The sequence below is a fragment of the Tupaia chinensis genome, unplaced genomic scaffold (genome assembly GCF_000334495.1).
Source record: "Tupaia chinensis unplaced genomic scaffold, TupChi_1.0 Scaffold000070_1, whole genome shotgun sequence".
In the NCBI taxonomy this organism is placed as follows: domain Eukaryota; kingdom Metazoa; phylum Chordata; class Mammalia; order Scandentia; family Tupaiidae; genus Tupaia; species Tupaia belangeri.
Window position 1 is genome coordinate 4942954 of NW_006159530.1, and position 18952 is coordinate 4961905.

Consider the following 18952-nt stretch of genomic DNA (forward strand, 5'->3'; position numbering starts at 1 on the left):
GCACCCTATCAGGAAAACCCCCCCAAAAAAAAAAGGAAAAAAAAAAAAAAAAACTCACTCAGCTCTAAGCACCCAGACATAAGGACTGGACTCCTACACCCCCATCTTCTCCACGGCTAGGAGCGGCCAGGCTGAAGTTCTGCAGCCGTGGAAACAGCTGGTCTGCATGGTGTCTGATTCAGTAGGCACCAGCCGCATGGCTACTGAGCTCTTGAAATCTGGCTAGTGCAACTGGGGAACTGAAGTTTTCACCTGATACATCCCAATGCATTTGAATAGTCACGTGCAGTTAGTGCTACGTATTGGGCAGGGCAGCCTTTGAACAGGAGAGGCTTAAGCTGGAACTTCAGAGCTGCGCCCCCTCATGGGGAAGGGCTACAAAGCCAAGGCCAGTGCTAAGGTGTCTTGACTGCCATGTTCACTGATGTCCCCGGTTACTCAGCACACCGGTCCTTCAACTCTGAGACGTTCATTGGTCAAGGAAGGAGTCCTCCAAAAGTTCACAGAAGATGCGTATTAAGAAAAATTCAGGGACCAGCAGATGGCGTAATGGCTATGTCACTGGACTTCCATGTAGTTGACCGCAGTTCAAGTCCTGGATCCAGTGTCTTAAACTCATGCCAGGTGCATTTGCATGTGTGTCCAAGATCCTGAGAGGGAATGGGGGAGAAGGGATTGCAGTGTGGCCATCCCCCCAGGGGGTGATTTCTCACTTTCTGTCTCTCTGTCTCTCTCTATCTTTCTGGCAAGTGCACTCGCCCTATAGCAAAAACCTCTCAAAAAAAAAAAAGCAAGTCGCCCCGCCCAAAAAAAAAAAAAAAAAAAAAAAAAAAACTCTCCAAAAAGAAAAAAAAAAAAAATCTAGGACTTCACCCATAATCTAGTGGTTAAGGGAGCCAGATCCTACATGGCCCACTGAGTGGTTCAAATCCCAGCCCTGAGGACTTGAAAACACACCAGTTTTGGGCCCCAAATCCCAACAGGATGAAAAAATGGAGAAGAGATTATAGCATTACCGTGTCCCTCTTGGGGTGCTTTCTCCTTCTCTCTCTCTTTCTGTCTCTCTCTGGTGAGCACATATGCCCTTTGGCAAATTAAAAGAAAAAGGAAGAAAAGAAAAATCTATGCATGGATTGGATTTCATTTTTTTTCACACCCAAATAAAATCATACTTTAATTCCATTTCTTTCATGAACTGTTTGAAGTCCCCTCAGTGCCTTTCTATGCCCAGTGTTGTATTTTGATGCCGGAGTGGTTTTATCAGAGAAAAGGTGTCATAATGCCTGTCTTTAATAAGACGGTCTAGGGAGGCGAGCAGGGGGCAGATGGTCAAGTCTCTGGACTTCCATGTGGTTGACCCTACGGTCAACCAGTCCCAGACCTGCTGGCTTGAAACTCACACCAGGCATATGTGCATGCGTATCCAAGATCCTGAGAGGAGAATGGAGGAGAATGCAGCGTGGTCATCCCCCAGGGAGTGATTTTTTTTATTTCTGTCTCTCTGTTTCTCTCTGCCTCTAGTGCACATGTGACCTATAGCAAAAATCTTTCTCCCCCCCAAAAAAGGGAGACCAGCAGTTCGCTGGACTCCCATGTAGTTGACTGCAGTTTGAGTCCCAGACCCGGTGGCTTAAACTCACACCGGGCGCGTGTGCGTGCGTGCCCAAGATCCCAAGAGGAGAATGGAGGAGAAGGGATTGTGGCGTGGCCATCCCCCCGGGGGGTGATTTCTCGCTTTCTTTCTGTCTGTCCCTCTCTGTCTCTCTGGTGAACGTATGCGCCCTATAGGAAAAATAAATGAATAAATAAATAAATAATAAACCCGGATGCCAGGAAGCCCTGTCCTGCCACACAGTGCCTCAGCGTGGTTTGGGGAAGGTCCTTTCCCCTCTCTGAGTCTTACTTTTCTTGTCTTTAAAATCAGAGAGTCTAGTGGGAGGCTCTCCAAGGCCCCGTGACAGGCAGCCGATGGGCCTAGCTAGGAAGGTAAGACGCACAGACAACAGAGGAGAACAGTGGTCAGCGCACAGCAGCCCAGGCAGCAGTGCATGACGGGTAAATACCCAGACGGAGCTGTTCCTAGCCATGAGGGTTGTGGTGAATGCTCAGAAAGCAGACAGCCCCTTGCCCTGCACTCGGCCCCTCCTGCCTTAACCACCTCCAACTTCCCTGGAACAATGCCTCCACCCCAGGGGGCGCCATGGCCCAGACGTTCCTCCCAGCTCTGCCTGCTCCAGCCGCGCTTCTCAGACCCTAATGAGCACAAGAATCGCAGGCCCACATCCTGAGACTCTGCTCAGTGAGCTGCTGGGACAGGTGGTCCCCAGGTCTCATTTAAGGAACTCTGGCGATGGCCTGCAGTCTGGACGTTCAGTGGCTAATCCACCTGCTAAAAAAAGGGGGATTTGCACTCACATGTGAATGACTGATAATGTTCTGAAATATCTCTCCCAAGGACCATTAGCAATTTGACAGGGAACAACCAAAAACAGAGATAAATCAAAAGTGGCAGGCTACCAGGAGGGAGTGGGGCGGCTCGAGGGCAGAGGGCCCCTCTGTGTGGGCACTCAAACAACGGCCTTCGGGGAGTCCTAGCCGCGCCTGACGGGAGGGCTGGCATTGAGTAGGAGTCTGGGCAAGGCTGCTGCCGGTGTGTAACGCTGCCTGGGGACATCTGAGGGCGCACCGGGGGGCTGGGCCACATGCTGCCGCAGGTCCCAGTCACTTGGAGAGCGTTTTGAGCAGAGAACATCTCAGCTGCACCCCGAGGCTCTTCCGTCCTGTACTCAGACCTGCTGGAGTAGGATAGCAGCCCCATTTCAACCCACCGAGTACGGAGTCATCTACGATTGTGCCAGACTCAGACTTCCAGGATGTATGCAGGTCCCCGCACTCCCCCACCAGGAAGGCCAACCATCTCTCCATCAGGGAGAACGAAATAAAGGCCAGGCCAAAAAGAGGCCGCAGACTGCCAGCATGGCTCATCCCACCTGACAAACTCCCAGCTGTAGCTCCCTCCTGCAGAAAGCTGGGAGACCATGAGGGGCCCAGGGGGTGCAACTGAGCCAATGATCCCTGAGCCAGGCAGAAAATCCAAGGGGGACGGAAGTGGCGAAAATGTGCGGTTTAGGAAGATCAGGGTCAATCGGACACACTCCCGACTCAGCCCCGCTGAATCTCTGAGGATAGGCGACCTGAGGCTCTTCAAGCTCAGATGTGCCAGACCTCACCCACGGCCCCTCCAGGCCCCCAGCATCACTCAGTCCCCCAGAAGGCTACAGCACGAGGCTGGCCAGAAAAGCCCACCACGAGCCCACGGCGAGGTGAGAAGAGCTGCCCCGCCTGCAGGTGGCCTAGCAGGCAGTGAATGCAGCTCGAGAGACGGGCTCAAGCCATGAAGGTCTTGAGGACGCATTTTCTGGAAAACATGCAGTGTTTCCTAAGATGCTCAGGGGCCGGCCAGCCTGCAGTGGTCACAGAGTTCTAGCCTATTGGAGCAGTGAGGACAGACAGGTGTAGACAGGTCAGCAGGAGCCATGCAGAAACACGAGGACTTGTACTCCCTGCATGACTTCCGGCACAGCTCTAAGTAATTAACCACTTTGCATTCATTTGCCATGGCCTTCCCCGATGGACTGGAAGCCCTATGAGCACACGTCTGAGTCAGAGACTAGCAGAAACCCCTGCTAGAGAAAATGCTGAATAAATGCTTATGAATGAATGAATGAATGATGGAAGAGGAAGGGGAAAACCAAGGAGAGCTTTTGAGACGTTGGCCCGAACAACGGTGGGGGTTTCCTGAGACACACTCTTGGAGGAGGCAGGGGGAGGCAGGGAGAGCCAAGGCCCGTCCCAAGCTTGTCGCATGAGAGGTCACTGGGAGCCACCAGACATCCAGGTGCTCAGATCTAAAAGGCAGAGCAGAGAACAGGGCCTGGAGGCGGTGTAGCCACGAAGTTGCCGGACCCACGGGCACATCTGAGCGCCTCTCCTGGGCTGCCCTGCATGTCCTTGTGCCCGTGATCTGGACCGGTCAGGGCTGGGGGTGGATCACAGCATGCAGTACTCATTGGGAGTGCCTGTCTCTCTGCCTCTGTCTACGTAAATTACCCTTTTTCTGTTAGGTTTTCCCACAGGGCACGTGCGCTGGCCAGAGAGAGAGAGGGAAAGTGAGAAATACCCGCCCCAGGAGGGGTGGCCACTCTGCAGTGCCTTCTCCATTCCCGTCTCAGGATCTTGGCCACACGCACACACGTCTCAGCATGATTTTCGAGCCAGCAGGTCCGGGAGTGAGGGGGTGGCCGCAGTCGGCCATGTGGGAGCCCAGCACCTTCACCACCACACAACCTGCTGGCCCCGATTAACGAACTTTTTAAAAAGTGACAGAATATGACTTAAGATACGTATTTGGGGACCATGGGCTCACTGGTGATCACGGGAACCAGACAGAGGTGAGCTCGGTCAGGGGAGAGACTTCGGAAGGAGAGGACAGGAAGGGTCCGGTCTGGCAGCTGCGCTGCACACCTGCAGGGCACTCGCACAGTCGCGCAGCAGGGGCAGCGGGAGAAGAGGCAGAGAAGGGGAGCTCACGGAAGCGAGAAGCTCCAGAGAGTGGGAGCAGTCAGACAGAGACCGGCATCTCCATCAGATCGGGCTGCCCAGATCCCCGGCATCTCAGACAGCTCCAATGGCATGGCGGGCGTGGGCGGCGACCAGCAGTGGGTTCCCACTGAACAGCAAAGAAGAGGGGAATAGAGAGACATGAAAACAACGCTTCCAGGAAGCTTGGCCGTGCGTCCAAGGAGACAGGGTGATAACTGGAAGGGAAATATGGAAAGCGAGAGTACTTTCTGTGTCTCTCTAAGTCAGGGCCTCCCTGCATTGCTGTCCCTCAGCTACTGGGAATACTGGGCGAGCAACTGCACCCAGCTCTTCCAGGCAGGGTCCTGCTGCATCGCCCAGGCCAGCCTCCCGTGATCCTCCTGCCCCAGCCTCCGGAGTCGCTGGGACTATAGGTGCACCCCGCCACACCGGGCACAGGTTGGACCAGAAATCAAACCCAGGCCCCCGCACAGGCCCAGCCTGCGGAACGCCACCATACCTGGGCCTCAAGGAGGCTTTTCTGATTTTACATTGAGGGAGGGAAGCTGAGCATGAGTTCGTCTGCGATGGGAAGGGGCTAGTGCAGAGAGAAGGGCCGAGACACAGGTGGGGTGGGAAACTGACGGGGAGACGTCCCCGAGCAGGCAGGAAGGGGTGGCCTCTAGGACCACGGAGGGGCAGGTCTTGAAAGGGACCTCTGGCACAGCAGAGAAGAAGGCAAGGATGAGCATGGGGGCTGAGGGGGACATGTGCAGCCAACACGGTGGAGGGGCCCGCCCCGACAGCCTCTGCTTCCGTGTCAGTGAGCTAAAGACCAAGAGTGGTCCATGTCTGAGCACAAAGCTCCCATCATGCCGCTGTAACGCCGGCCAGTCAGGGGGTTATGAAACACTCCTCGTTCTCGAGACCTTCACACCCTACCTGAGCAGGCAATAATAGGCATGTCTGGATTCAGACAACCTGATTTTTTTTTAAATTTATATTTATTTACTTATTTTAGAGAGATTTTTGCTATAGGGCATGTGTGCTTGCAGGAGATGCAGAGAGACAGAAAAGTGAGTAATCACCCCTCCACCCAGAGGAGGTGGCCAAAACGCGATCCCTTCTCCTTCAATCTCCTCCTGGGATTTGGGGCGTGCATCCACACACACGCCCAGAGTGAGCTTCAAGCTGCCAGGCCTGAGACTAGAACTGCAGTCGGCCATGTGGGAGTCCAGCACCTTCACCACCACACCACCTGCTGGCCCCTAGACAACCTCTTTTGAATCCTGTCTCTGTCCCTCACCAAGGGCTTACCTGTGGGCAACAAGCCCTGTTTACAGGTCCCTCCTCTGCAAAAGAAGACAGAACAGTGCCATGCACCGGGGGCAGTGGTGCGGAGGGCAGGCGCTGGATCCCACACGGCCGACTACACGGTTCACGTCCTAGACCCAGTGGCCTGAAAGCCACTCAAGGCGCATGTGTGTGTGTCCCCAAAAGTTCAAGAGGCAAATGGGGAGAAGGAATGGTAGCGTGGCCTCCTCTTGGGGGATGGGTAATTTCTCACTCCCCCCGGCCCCATCTCTCTCCAGCAAATGTTTGCACATGCTCTAGAGCAAAAAAATATATAATAAAATAATAAATATTTCTGAATGTTTAAGCAACGCCGACAGGAAAGGAAATAAATACAATGAATAAATATGCTTGTGGCGCAAGCCCAGCTGGGTCACTGTGAGCGTTAAGTGAAGTGACCGCAGCGTGTCCCAGCGCCGCTCTAGGACGCCACGGGCATGACAGAGCAAGAAGAGAGCAGAGTGGGCGGCTGCTGTGGTTCCCAGTCCACGTGGGGTGTGGAGCAGGGCGGCGCGCATTTACAGAAACGGGGAGCACGCACCACCCTTCCGCTGGCTGCGTTGTCCGCAGGGAGTCCCCTGGGGGAGCCAGAGCTCTTGGGAGACTAAAGCTTCCATAATGACAATATTACGTATCAACACAAAGCACCTCACTCCATGCCTGGCCCGTGGGTAATGGCATCCGATCACACAGCGGTAGGTTTGGCCTTTCTCTTTTCAAATTATATATATACACATATATAATTTATTTTATTATATTTATCATTTTAAAAAAATTTGTTATAAGGCACTTGAGAGAAGGCAAGCTGCCAGGTCCAGGAGCTGAACTACAGTCAGCCACGTGGGAGTCTAGTGCCTTAACTATCACACCACCTTCTGGCCTTCCTCTTATTTAAAAAAAAAAAAATTCAGTTTATTATTTTTGATGTCTATACCTTTGATCACTATACATCATTTGACTTGCAAAGAGAGTTTACCCAACATGAAATGCACCTCAGCCCAGGGCCTTTCTCTTAACACAAACAAAGGAGCTCTCATACAGCAGATACCTCCGGTCCGATCGCAGTGGAGACTGGCCCCGCCACAGCGGCACGGCAGCAGCGCCCTGCTCCGCAATGCTGAAGGCCGCTTGGAAAACTGGGTTCAGTTCCCGGGTCGACCTCTACGTGCCAGGTGCACATCCGGCTGGTCAGGAAGGCTCGGGAGGATCGCGTGGGGGCGCTGTTGAAGGCACTTGTTACTCTCTCAGAACGAGAGAGGGAAAGGAAAGAGGAAAGGAAGGGAAGGGGGAAAGGAAGGGAAGGGGGAAGGACGGGAAGGGAAGAGGAGAAAAGGGACAGGGAGGAAAGGAAGGAAGGGAAAGCTAAGACTGGAACTGAAGTCCTCTCAGGGCCAGCTTGATGCCAAGGTGGTTAACACACTGCTCAAGCAATGCCAGTCTCCTGTGGAAGGTGGCAGGTTCGGTTCCCCAGACAGCCTGCACGTGACAGGTATGTGAGCCATGCCGTGGTCCTGGCTGGCTATGGGAACAGTGCAGCAAGGGACCCTGCTGGGGACCTCTGTCTCTCTCTCATTCACTTGTGAAAGAAATAACTTTTTTCTTTTTTTTTTTTTTTTTGTTTGTTTGTTTTTTGCTATAGGGCACGTGCGCTCGCCAGACAGAGAGAGACAGAGAGACAGAAAGCGAGAAATCACCCCCCAGGGGGGATGGTCACACCGCAATCCCTTCTCCTCCATTCTCCTCTCAGGATCTTGGGCACGCACGCACACGCACCCGGCGTGAGTTTAAGCCACTGGGTCCGGGACTCGAACCGTGGTCGACCACGTGGGAGTCCAGTGACATAGCCATTACGCCAACTTCTGGTCCCAAGAAATAACTTTTTTCAAAAGTCATGTTACACAGCGGGGACCAGCAGTTAGCATAATGGCTATGTCGCTGGACTCCCATGTAATCGACCGCGGTTCACATCCCGGACCGGTAGCTTAAAACTCACCCCAGGGGACCAGCAGTTAGCGTAATGGCTATGTCACTGGACTCCCACGTGGTCGACCACGGTTCGAGTCCCGGACCCAGTGGCTTAAACTCACGCCGGGTGCGTGTGCGTGCGTGCCCAAGATCCTGAGAGGAGAATGGAGGAGAAGGGATTGCGGTGTGACCATCCCCCCTGGGGGGTGATTTCTCGCTTTCTGTCTCTCTGTCTCTCTCTGTCTGTCTGGCAAGTGCATGTGCCCTATAGCGAAAACCTCTCCAAAAAAAAAATTCCATGAGTCCATGAATCGCATTTAACCTTTACAAAACTAGAGTCTCTATCCAAAGGGGAGAGGGAGGATTGAGGATACCAGATAGGAAGAGCACTCTGTACAAGCCCGACCTACCCAGGTCCCTAAGGCTTTAAGACAACAGGGAGGGTCTAGCCAGCCGTCAGCACACACTTTCTGTAAAAGGCCCACGGAAACAGCATAGTCCTGGGGGTGTCTGCTGCGGCTACCCCACTCTGCTTTTGGTGTGAAAGCAGCACTAGAAAACACGTAAAAGAACAGTGTGGCAGTGTTTCAATAAAGCTTTATTTACAAAAGCAGAGCGCAAGCTGGACTTGGCCCACTGGCTGTAGTTCATTGAACCCTGGCTCACACCATCATGGTAGGGCAGCCAGAGCATGAGGGGCCAGGGCTCCACGTGGGCAAAGGTAGAAGCCAGTGCCAGGACTAGGAACACCCCCAGAACCATGCACGGGGGTCTGGGGGGAGCGCACTGGCCAGTCATCATTGCTGAGCTGCTAGAGTGCTCAGTCAGGGTTCCTGTCCAGGGAAACATCCCACAGTTGGCAGAACATAATAGTGATTGCTTCCATTCCATGGGGAATGTGGCTGTCTTTGTCCATCGCCGCATCGCTAAACCGAAATCTCTGTGACTGGGAGATTTCTGAACAATGCTGGTATATCTGGCCCACAGTGTTGGTGGCTGGAAAGCCAAAGACCTGGGGCCAGCATTAGGCCAGCCTCTGGAGCCACATCACGACGGGCGACAGGAGCAGAGAGGGAGGAGGTCCCTTCAAAGAGAAAGGGAACAGAATTCCCACTTCCTGTTTCTTTCTCCCTTGCTCCCGACCAATTGGGTGCTGTCCTCCTGTTAGGATCTGCCTCTTAAAGGCCTCACGGCCTCCCAAAGCCATCACACTGGGGACCGAGTTTTCAGAACATGAACCTTTGGGGTACAAACCATAGCATTGTCCTAAACAGCAGGCCAAAGACAGGAGAGTTTAAAAAGTGCTGGGAACCACCAGTTAGCGTAATGGCTATGTCGCTGGACTCCCACGTAGTCGACCGCGGTTCGTGTCCCGGACCCGGTGGCTTAAAACTCACGCCGGGCGCGTGTGCGTGCGTGCCCAAGATCCCGAGAGGAGAATGGAGGAGAAGGGATTGCGGCGTGACCATCCCCCCTGGGGGGTGATTTCTCGCTTTCTGTCTCTATGTCTCTCTCTGTCTGGCGAGCGCACGCGCCCCACAGTGAAAATCTCTCAAAAAAAATAAATAAAAAGTGCTATAAGAGGTAGACCAATAATCCACCCACACTCTCTCGGATGCGTTGACCGACATCTGTCAAACATGGGCTGTGCGCCAGCACTGGGGATACGAAGGTGAACAGAAAGGGTCCCTGCTGTCACACAGTTCCCCAACAGTAACTGGGGAATGGTAAGAGCTACCTGTTGGAGCCAGCAGGTGGCATAGTGGTTAAGGCGCTGGACTCCCACATGGCTGACCATGGTTTGAGCTTCAGACCACGTGGCTTGAAAATCATGCCAGGGGACCAATGGGTGGCCTGGCAGTCAAGGCGCTGGACTCCCACGTGGCTGACTGTGGATTGAGCCCTGGACCTGGTAGCTTACTTTCTCACTTTCTCTTTCTCTCTCTCTCTTTGTCTCTTTCTGGTGAGCACACATGCCCTATAGCAAATTTTTTAAAATGATAATGATGATGACGATAAATAACGACGACTAAATAATCTTTAAAAGAGATGGAAAGAGAGAGAAATCACGCTGGGCATGTGTGTGTGTGTGTCGCCAAAATCCCGAGAGGAGAATGGAGGAGAAGGGGTTGCAGTGTGGCCATCCGCCAAGGGGGTGATCTCTCACTTGTCCTCTCACTCTCTCTGTCTGGTGAACACATGTGCCCTTCTGGCAAACACAAAAAAGAGCTGTTGACATCATGCTTGGAGTACTTTCATTGCCACATTCTTTATTTTATTTTAGTTTTTGGAGAGGTTTTTGCTATAGGGCACGTGCACTCACCAGAAAGACAGAGACAGAAAGCGAGAAATCACCCCCCAGGGGGGATGGCCACGCTGCAATCCCTTCTCCTCCATTCTCCTCTCGGGATCTTGGGCACGCACGCACATGCGCCCGGCGTGAGTTTAAGCCACCGGGTCCAGGACTTCTTAACCTTGTATCCTTCCCTACCCTCTTGGAGGACAGAGGAGGTGTCCTTCACAGCTAGGCCGACGCCTTCATTCGGCCCTAGAGACCACCCTCGTGTGCCTCCTTGGCGGCTTCACACCACTCATCTCTGAGCCCTGCCCAGACTCTGAGGGGGGCCGCGATGGGTGTGCCCCTCCTATAGGTAGGCCACAGTGGTCCGGGCTGGCCTCCTGCCGCCCAGGCTCCCTCTCCTCCAGCAGAGCGCCATCTCGACACTTCACTCCACCAACGCCCAAGCTTCAGGACGCATGGCAGCGTACCCGGGGCCGGGACCCAGCTGTGACAGGGACAGAGAGCCACGTGCTGCTGCAGCATAACCAGTATGGAGCTGGCACATCCCTTGTCCTGACACGTCCGTGACCTAGCTGGAGAGAAATAGGACGCGGCGGTGTGCCTCAGATGTCCTGTGAGCAAGGCCCAACGGGGAGACGTGGGCAAGTGGAGGAGGCGCACTTCTCCCTGGGTTCCAGGAGGCCGTTGACAGAGCGCTTAAACTGACGGAAACGCATTCACCAGCAGCGGGAACTGCAGTTTACCGGAGAAGGGAGGGGTCTTCGAATTCCATCCTCTCACTTCCGTTACCACCGGTCAGCACCAGCGCTGGTGCGGGGGACTCAGAGCAGCTGGCACTGGCCTGGCTGCTGGGAACCTGCAGCAGAGCCTGGGCAGGCCTGTGGTCCCTCCCGCAGACCCAGAAATGGAGCCATTCTCCCTATAACCGTGGCCGGCAGGACTGTCTCCCAAGAGAGGCCTCCTGCCCCAGAGAGCTCTGTGCCTCCGTGCCCTGGCTCCCGCAGACGCCTCTGGCTTGGGAGCTGCGTACTGCGTGCAGAAATAAACAAAGCCAGCTTCTGTTTCCTTGGGAACTATTTGCAAGACGTTAAACATTAATGACATCTGTAATTGTACCTGGGAGCTTTAACTGGGGCAAACGCCTTAGACCCACTTGTGTGTGACTCGGGCCAGGCCCCTCTGTGCTGTGCATGGAACCCCTGGAGGCGTGCAGTGTGCCACACGTACAACAACCCCTGGCAGCCTGTGTGAGGGGCGAGGAGGGCAGAAAAGCCAGAGAGGAAAGGATTACTGTGGTTTATTCACCCCATACCATGGAATCATTAAAACGACCCTACAGCGTGACCAGGAGAGCTTAGAGCTGTACCGTGTAAAGCATGTCACACGGCACCTAGCATGTACCAGGCGCTCCGGATCAGAGCTAGGTCTGTAAACAGCCTCATACCAGAACAGGGAAAGAATGTGTAACTACCAAGATACCGGAAAGGAAAAAAAGAAAAAAGAAAAGAAAAGAACCCACTGGAGAAGACAGGGGACATGAAATAAGAGAGACAAAGGGAAAAGAAATAGTAAAATACTAAGTATAAATCCAGTACATCAGAAATCACAGTAGGAACCAGAAGATGGCATAATGGTTACGTCACTGGACTCCCACATAGTTGACTGTGGTTCGAGTCCCGGACCCGGCAGCTTACAACTCACACCAGGCATGTGTGCGTGCATGCCCTAGGTTCCAAGAGGAGATTGGAAGAGAAGGGATTGTGGTGTGGCCATCTCCCCTGAAGAGTGATTTCTCCCTTTCTTTCTGTCTCTCTCAGTCTTTCCCGCAAGCACACATACCCTATAGCAAAAATCTCTCTAAGAAACGATCATAATAAACATAATTTTTTAAAGAAATCACATTCAATGTCAATGGAGCAACTAAAACAAGTTTGCTAGCTTTCATGAGAAACAAAGCAGCTACATGCTGCTTACAAAAAAGTACCACAAAAACAGGAACATAGAGAAGAGGCCAGCAGATGGCATGGTAGTTGAGGCACTGGATTCCCTCTTGGCTGACCACAGTTCGAGGGCAGACTCAGCAGTTTGAGAATCATACCAGGTGTGTGTGCATATGTGCCCAAAATCCTGGGAGGAGAAAGGAGAAGGAATTGTACGTGGCCATCCCTACCCCAGAGGGGTGATTTCTCACTTTCCCTCTCGGTCTCTCTACCATGACAGCACACGCCCCATGGCAAAAACCTAGAAAAAGAAAAAAGAAAAGAAAAATTGCAAAGGATTGAAATTACAGAGAAATTATGTATCTGACAACAGAATTAAACGAGAATCCAATAATAAAACATATTTCTAGAAAATCCCCAAGTATTTACGTAGAAAACAACTCAATAAATGATGACTCCCTGACAGCACTAAATCAGGCCGGGAGAGGAAGGGTGAGCGTGGAGATGGCCATCGGGCAGGTGGGATGGGGTGGGTGCCTTGGGGCTGGTAGGAGGCAGCGCAGTGGAGGCGTTCGGGTCAGAACCGTCCCGGGCCCCCTGAGCTGTGGCGTGGTGCGGGTAGAGGCGCTCTGGCTGCGGTTACGGACTGGGACGAGCCTGATCACACAAGCGTTTGAGGTAGCAAGCACCACGGAGCGAAGCTAGCTCCAGATTGGGGGGGTGGGGGCGAAGGGGCTGAAGGGCAGTGTGGGGTCTGAATGGACTGGCTTCCCAGGATGGCTGAGCAGGACGGTGGGAAGGGAGAAGGGGCAGAGGCTGCAGTGCCAGCTAGAGGGTGCAGGGGTGCGGGCGCTGGATGTGACCCCGAGACCCTAGGGGAAGTCCCAGGAGGGTCTCAGGCCAGAGCGTGCCTGGGAAGACGGACGTGGTGAAGGTGACCTAGCAGGCGTGTGTGAACTGGACCAGAGCTGGGAACACAGAGCGATGGGGATGGGGACCCCGGAGAGGTGAGCCCAAACCTTGGCTGCGACAGGCAATGAGGAGGGGAAGAGAGTAGAGCATTAAAAAAAAAAAAAAATTGAAAATTAAAAAAAAAAAAAAATTGAAAATTAAAAAAAAAAAAAAATTGAAAATTAAAAAAAAAAAAAAATTGAAAATTAAAAAAAAAAAAAAATTGAAAATTAAAAAAAAAAAAAAATTGAAAATTAAAAAAAAAAAAAAATTGAAAATTAAAAAAAAAAAAAAATTGAAAATTAAAAAAAAAAAAAAATTGAAAATTAAAAAAAAAAAAAAATTGAAAATTAAAAAAAAAAAAAAATTGAAAATTAAAAAAAAAAAAAAATTGAAAATTAAAAAAAAAAAAAAATTGAAAATTAAAAAAAAAAAAAAATTGAAAATTAAAAAAAAAAAAAAATTGAAAATTAAAAAAAAAAAAAAATTGAAAATTAAAAAAAAAAAAAAATTGAAAATTAAAAAAAAAAAAAAATTGAAAATTAAAAAAAAAAAAAAATTGAAAATTAAAAAAAAAAAAAAATTGAAAATTAAAAAAAAAAAAAAATTGAAAATTAAAAAAAAAAAAAAATTGAAAATTAAAAAAAAAAAAAAATTGAAAATTAAAAAAAAAAAAAAATTGAAAATTAAAAAAAAAAAAAAATTGAAAATTAAAAAAAAAAAAAAATTGAAAATTAAAAAAAAAAAAAAATTGAAAATTAAAAAAAAAAAAAAATTGAAAATTAAAAAAAAAAAAAAATTGAAAATTAAAAAAAAAAAAAAATTGAAAATTAAAAAAAAAAAAAAATTGAAAATTAAAAAAAAAAAAAAATTGAAAATTAAAAAAAAAAAAAAAATTGAAAATTAAAAAAGACCCACATCACCCTCCCAACACAGCCACCCACACCCCTCAGTCAGCAGCAGCCTCACAAAGCATGAAAATCGCGGCCTAATTGCTCCTTTCAGAGTTAATGCTCCCGAACGGGGAAGTGTGTGTAATGTTTAGTCTCATCCCTGCCGCCCAAATCGCAGTTTGAAAGCCCAATCTTATTAAAAATAGAATGATGAACCCCCACCCAGACACACCCAGACCCTCAGAATCCCACGTTTTCAAATACGACTTTCTTTGTGTGTCCCCGTGTCTCTGGCTGTGGGCAGGTGACTTCCTGAGTCCCCAGGAGCCTTCCGTCCTTCTGGCCCAGAGGTCCCTGAGCCTGGAAGAAAGGTCAGAGGTTAATTATGTTCCTGTCCCTTTGCATCCCAGCCCCTTTGGGGTCAGGGGGCTTCGTCGTCCTCTCCATCCACACAGGGCTTCTTCCTTTCCTTTCCTTTGTCGTCCTTGCAAACTGGACGTGACGCGGACCCTGTGGCGGCTCCCCTTCCCATGTCTAGAACTCCTCCGAAACAGTCCTCCGCAGCATCACGCACTGCGGGCCGCTTCCCAGACTCCAGGAAGCAACGTTGCAGGAGGTGCTCAGCACAGAGCCAGGCTGCCGGGGTCTCCGGGTCTCCACGGGCGAGGACACCCCAGACACCCGGCCCACTGCCTCCTCCCAGCCAGCTCTCCTCTGCACTCCCTGTCTCAGCCCCTGCTTCTAACTGCTGGCAGGACCTCCTAACTTCCTGGCCACTGGGATACTGGTGCTTTCCTCCAGCCAGGCAGCTCCCGCCCCAGAGTCTAGAAGAAGCTTCTGTCTGCATCCCCCACTTTCTGTTTTGCTGTCTGCCATGGGGTACGCACACTCGCCAGAGAGACACAGAGAGAGTGAAGGGAGAGCGAGAAGTCACCCCAGGGGGATGGCCACGCCACAGTCTCTCCTCTTGGGACTTTGAGCACGTGAGCACATGTACCCTTCGTGATTTTCAAGCTGCTGGGTTCAGGGCTTGAACCACGGTTGGCCATGTGGGAGTCCTGCACCTTAACTACCATGCCACCTGCTGGCCCCTGCCTCTCCCACTTTGGTAAAACAAGCTCAGACTGCTAGTCCTGGTTTTCTCTACCTTCCGTCTGAGGGTTTTCTAGAACTGGACGTCACAGAACATCCTGAGAGTCCATTTCCCGATTTGTAAAATAAAGATGGTAATCCTACGACGAAGTACCTTCAAAAACGTCCTTGGAAAAAACGGAACTCAGAGTATTTGGTGTGTGTATTTTATTAATCCATGCCTCTTTTTACCATCGTGTGCATTCCCCCCGAACTTTGCGAAGTCTCCCCTTCCATGGGCAGCAAGGGGGTTGTAGGAATTAAGGAGAGCAGGTGTCAGCCACCTAGCTCCGTTAGAGCTTAGGAAGTGTGCGCCGCCATGACGGTTTTGATTCTGCCTGGTTATCGCGAGTTCCTGGCCTCAACCCTGAGCTTGAGCTCAGGGTCCGATAGGCGCAGAGTTCAGTCACTGGCCGACCGCACAGGCCTCTCGCCCAGCACCAGAGCAGGACTGGACAAGGCGGGGCCGAGGAGAGCTCCGAGTGTCCTGTGCTGGGCACAGCAGCCCGCCTTCTTGCCTGGGCCATCAGCCCTGCCACGCCCTGAGAACCGGGGCATTCTTGGCACTCGTGCAGGGAGGAAATGAGACTCAGAAAATCGGGTATCCTGCCAAAATTTGCAAAACAGTAAGTAAACGTCTGGACCGGAACCCCAGCCAGCCTGCCTCCCCTCCTGGGCGTGCAGAGATGGTGGCGCTCCATGGGCAGCTGAAGAGGCTGGGGCTGGCGGCTGAGCAGGCAGCCAGTGCCAGCCCTGCCCCTGAAGCCCACGGGCTTCTCCTCCCAGGGCCCGCCCTTCCCTGACCGCCCCTTGACTTCTCCTGGGGTGGACCTGGGTGGGTGCAAGCAGACTGCATCTCTCGATCCAGACCAAATTACGCTCACTCTGCACCTCTGCCCGGATTCGCACGCGCCCTCATCACTTTTCCCCCATTGGTTGGCCGCGAAGGCAAAGACCAGAGGTCTGAATTGGGAACTGAGTTCCCAGAAAACACGCAGCAGACACTTCCAGGGCATTGTGCCCCTCCCAGAGCTGAGCCACTTGGTCTGTGGTACTCTTGGGTGGTGCTAGTGGTCCCTGGTGGGGCCCAGACCCAATGACAATGGAGGGACAGGTGAAGGGGAAAGGTGGGCTCAGAAAGAGGGAGGCAGAGAGGGCGATGAGCCTGGGGACCTGGGAGGGCCCGTCGCACTTGCTTTCTGACCTCCCTGTGCTGTGGAGGGTCTCCTCCCTCGAGGACTCGACCCTCACAAGCAAAGCCCCAGTTCAGGACCTGCAGGCAGCTGAGCCTGGGGTCAGGAGTGGCAGGCAGCCCTCCTCTGCGGTGTCAGCAGACGCCTGCCCCCTGGTGGAGGCACGGATCCCAACTCAGGAGGTCCAGGCACTGCCGGAGAGCCAAAGTTCCTGACCAGGTCCGGGGTGCCCGTGCTGCACCCACCGACCGACTTTGAGCAGAGGTGCAGACAGCCCCCCAGGCCCCCCTGAGCCTCTGGACCCTGCTCGTCCCCATTTTCGCCCCTGCTGTGCTCTCTCGTCCTAGATGAGCAGAACGCCACGTGCACGGAGCCCCCGGAGCTGCTGGACTGGCCCATCACGCGGGTGGGGAACCCGCTGCGGTACATGTGCATCACGCACCTGGACAGCCACGACTACATCTTCCTGCTGTTCATCGGCTTCTGCATCTTCGCAGCGGGCACCGTGGCCGCCTGGCTCATGGGCGTGTGCGCCGTGCTCTACCAGAACGCCAGCCGCAAGTCCAGCGACGACGAGGCCGAGGACGAGGGCCTAAAGGTGGGCGTGGACAGGCGGATTTTCCAGTCCAGGGATCGCGTGAACCACGACGGGTTCCCTCAGATGATCTAGGTGCCCGCTCTGGCCCCCGCGCCCCAGCACTTCACAGCTCCCTTAGCTCGGAGTGAAATAAATTAATGTGTGTGGCCATCTCACGGGGTGGTCCTTCCCTGCTCCGCCAGCCTGAGGACACTCCTCGAGGGGGGCAGGATGAGGCAGGACGAAGTCTAGACTCCTGCGGGACGCCTATAAATGTGGGCGCCCACCCAAAGGCAGCCGCCCACGTTCAGTGAGCCCCTCCCATGGCCCTCCCTAAGAGCTGGAGGGAGGGACACAAGAAACACAAGACCCAGGGTCTTCCCCAAAGAGCTAACAATTCGGGGGAAGTCAACATATGCCCTTCTTGGGGCCAGCAGGTGGCGGGTAGTTAAGGCACTGGACTTTCACATGGGCAACCATGGTTCAAATCCCAGACCCAGCAGCTTGAAAATCACACCAGGCATATGTGCTTGTGTGCCCAAAATGCTAGTAGGAGATTGGAGGAGACGGGATTGCGGTGTGACCCTCCCCAGGGGGTGATCTCTCTCTCTCTCTCTCTCCCTCTCTCTCTCTCTCTCGTGTGCACGCGCACGTGTACTTACTCAATGTAAGGCAAACACCTTTTAAAAGACAGGAATGTGTCCCTGTGCACGGGCCATCCCCACGCTCCACCCCACCATTATCACAGCCCTGCAATACTGCATTACCTAGCAGTGAACCATTAAGGTCTGGAGAGGTCAGACGACTGGCCACGGCCACTGACCGGTAAGTGCGCAGTCCCCAAGTCCACGTTCTTTCCTACGTAGCTGCTCCCTTTTAGCCACATAACCGAGGGGTCCTAGACAGCCTTGGGTAAAACGGGGTGAGGCATGCAGGGGCCGCTGCCGACAGTCCTCACCGAGTGCCCAGCTTCCACACCCTTCCTCACTGGGGTAACGTTCACCACAGCCAGATCCGGCAGTCCTTGTGACCCTCCTTTCCCCGGGGGCTCACATGGCAAAGTGGTGACACCATCCGCAAGAAGCACGCCGTCGCCGCCCCCCAGGCTGCCTGCCACGGAGGCCCCACGCTGGGCACTCTGAGCGCCGTCTTTACTGTGTGCTGACCAGACTTACTGTGTGCTGACCAGACAGCCCAGCACACAGTACGGCCAGGCATCGGGGCAGCCAGAGGAAAGGGGGAGGGGAGAAGAGGAGTGTGGTGAGGGGAGGGGGTGTGGCTAAGGGGAGGCTCCGCCCAGGCCCTAAGACCCATTGTGACCTTTCCTGTCTCCACCCAGATCAAATTGTACTCTTTAAGACTCACATCAAAGCCCCCAGCCAGGCCTAGCTCACCTCTGCTCTTCCACAGGGAGTTGCCCTTGACCTAACCACCCTACCCCATCCACATCATGCACCCCACCTTTCTTTTGCAGCAGTGGGGAAGAGCTTGGGTCCCCAACTGGGGGCTGGGCTCCAAGCAGCAGTCCTGCAAGGTGTGAACCTGGGCTTCCTACACGTGAAGGCCTCGCAGGCAGAGCCCGCCTGCCCCCACCCCACCCCGAACACGGGCGGTGCCGCACCCCAGGCGGGCGTTCAGAGCCTGATCCCGGCTAATTCCTCAGGTCCCAGCCCACCCACTGCCTCACCCCGTCCCCCAGTCCGCTATCCTGGAGTGAGGGGGTGACCGTGGGCAGGTCAGCTCACTCCTGCGGGCCTCGTTTCCTCATCCCTGCATGTCATCACAACGCATCTGAAATACGGGGGTACTGAGACACGAATGACTAGAGACTATGAACCTATTGTCATAGACTCTTACTATGAAATAATTTTAGACTAATGGAAAGCTACAAAGACAGGCCAGCAGACGGTGCAATGGTTACAATGCTGGACTCCCATGTAGCCAATTGCAGTTCAAGTCCTGGTCCCGGCGGCTGAAAACTCACACAGGGCACTTACACATGCGTGCTCAAAATCCCAAGAGGAGAATGGAGGAGAAGGGATTATGGCGTGGCCTTCCCCTTGGGG

General features: G+C 52.9%; 1 protein-coding gene across 1 annotated transcript in view; it reads left to right on the forward strand.

The window, feature by feature from the left end:
- LRRC52 (leucine rich repeat containing 52) overlaps positions 1-17056 on the forward strand; it is a 25210-nt gene extending 8154 nt beyond the window's left edge. Inside the window, exon 2 of the mRNA XM_006142255.1 lies at positions 16657-17056. Coding sequence (XP_006142317.1) covers positions 16657-16979 — 323 coding nt within the window. The 3' untranslated portion in view covers positions 16980-17056. The remainder of the gene's footprint in view (positions 1-16656) is intronic.
- Positions 17057-18952: the final 1896 nt, after the last annotated feature.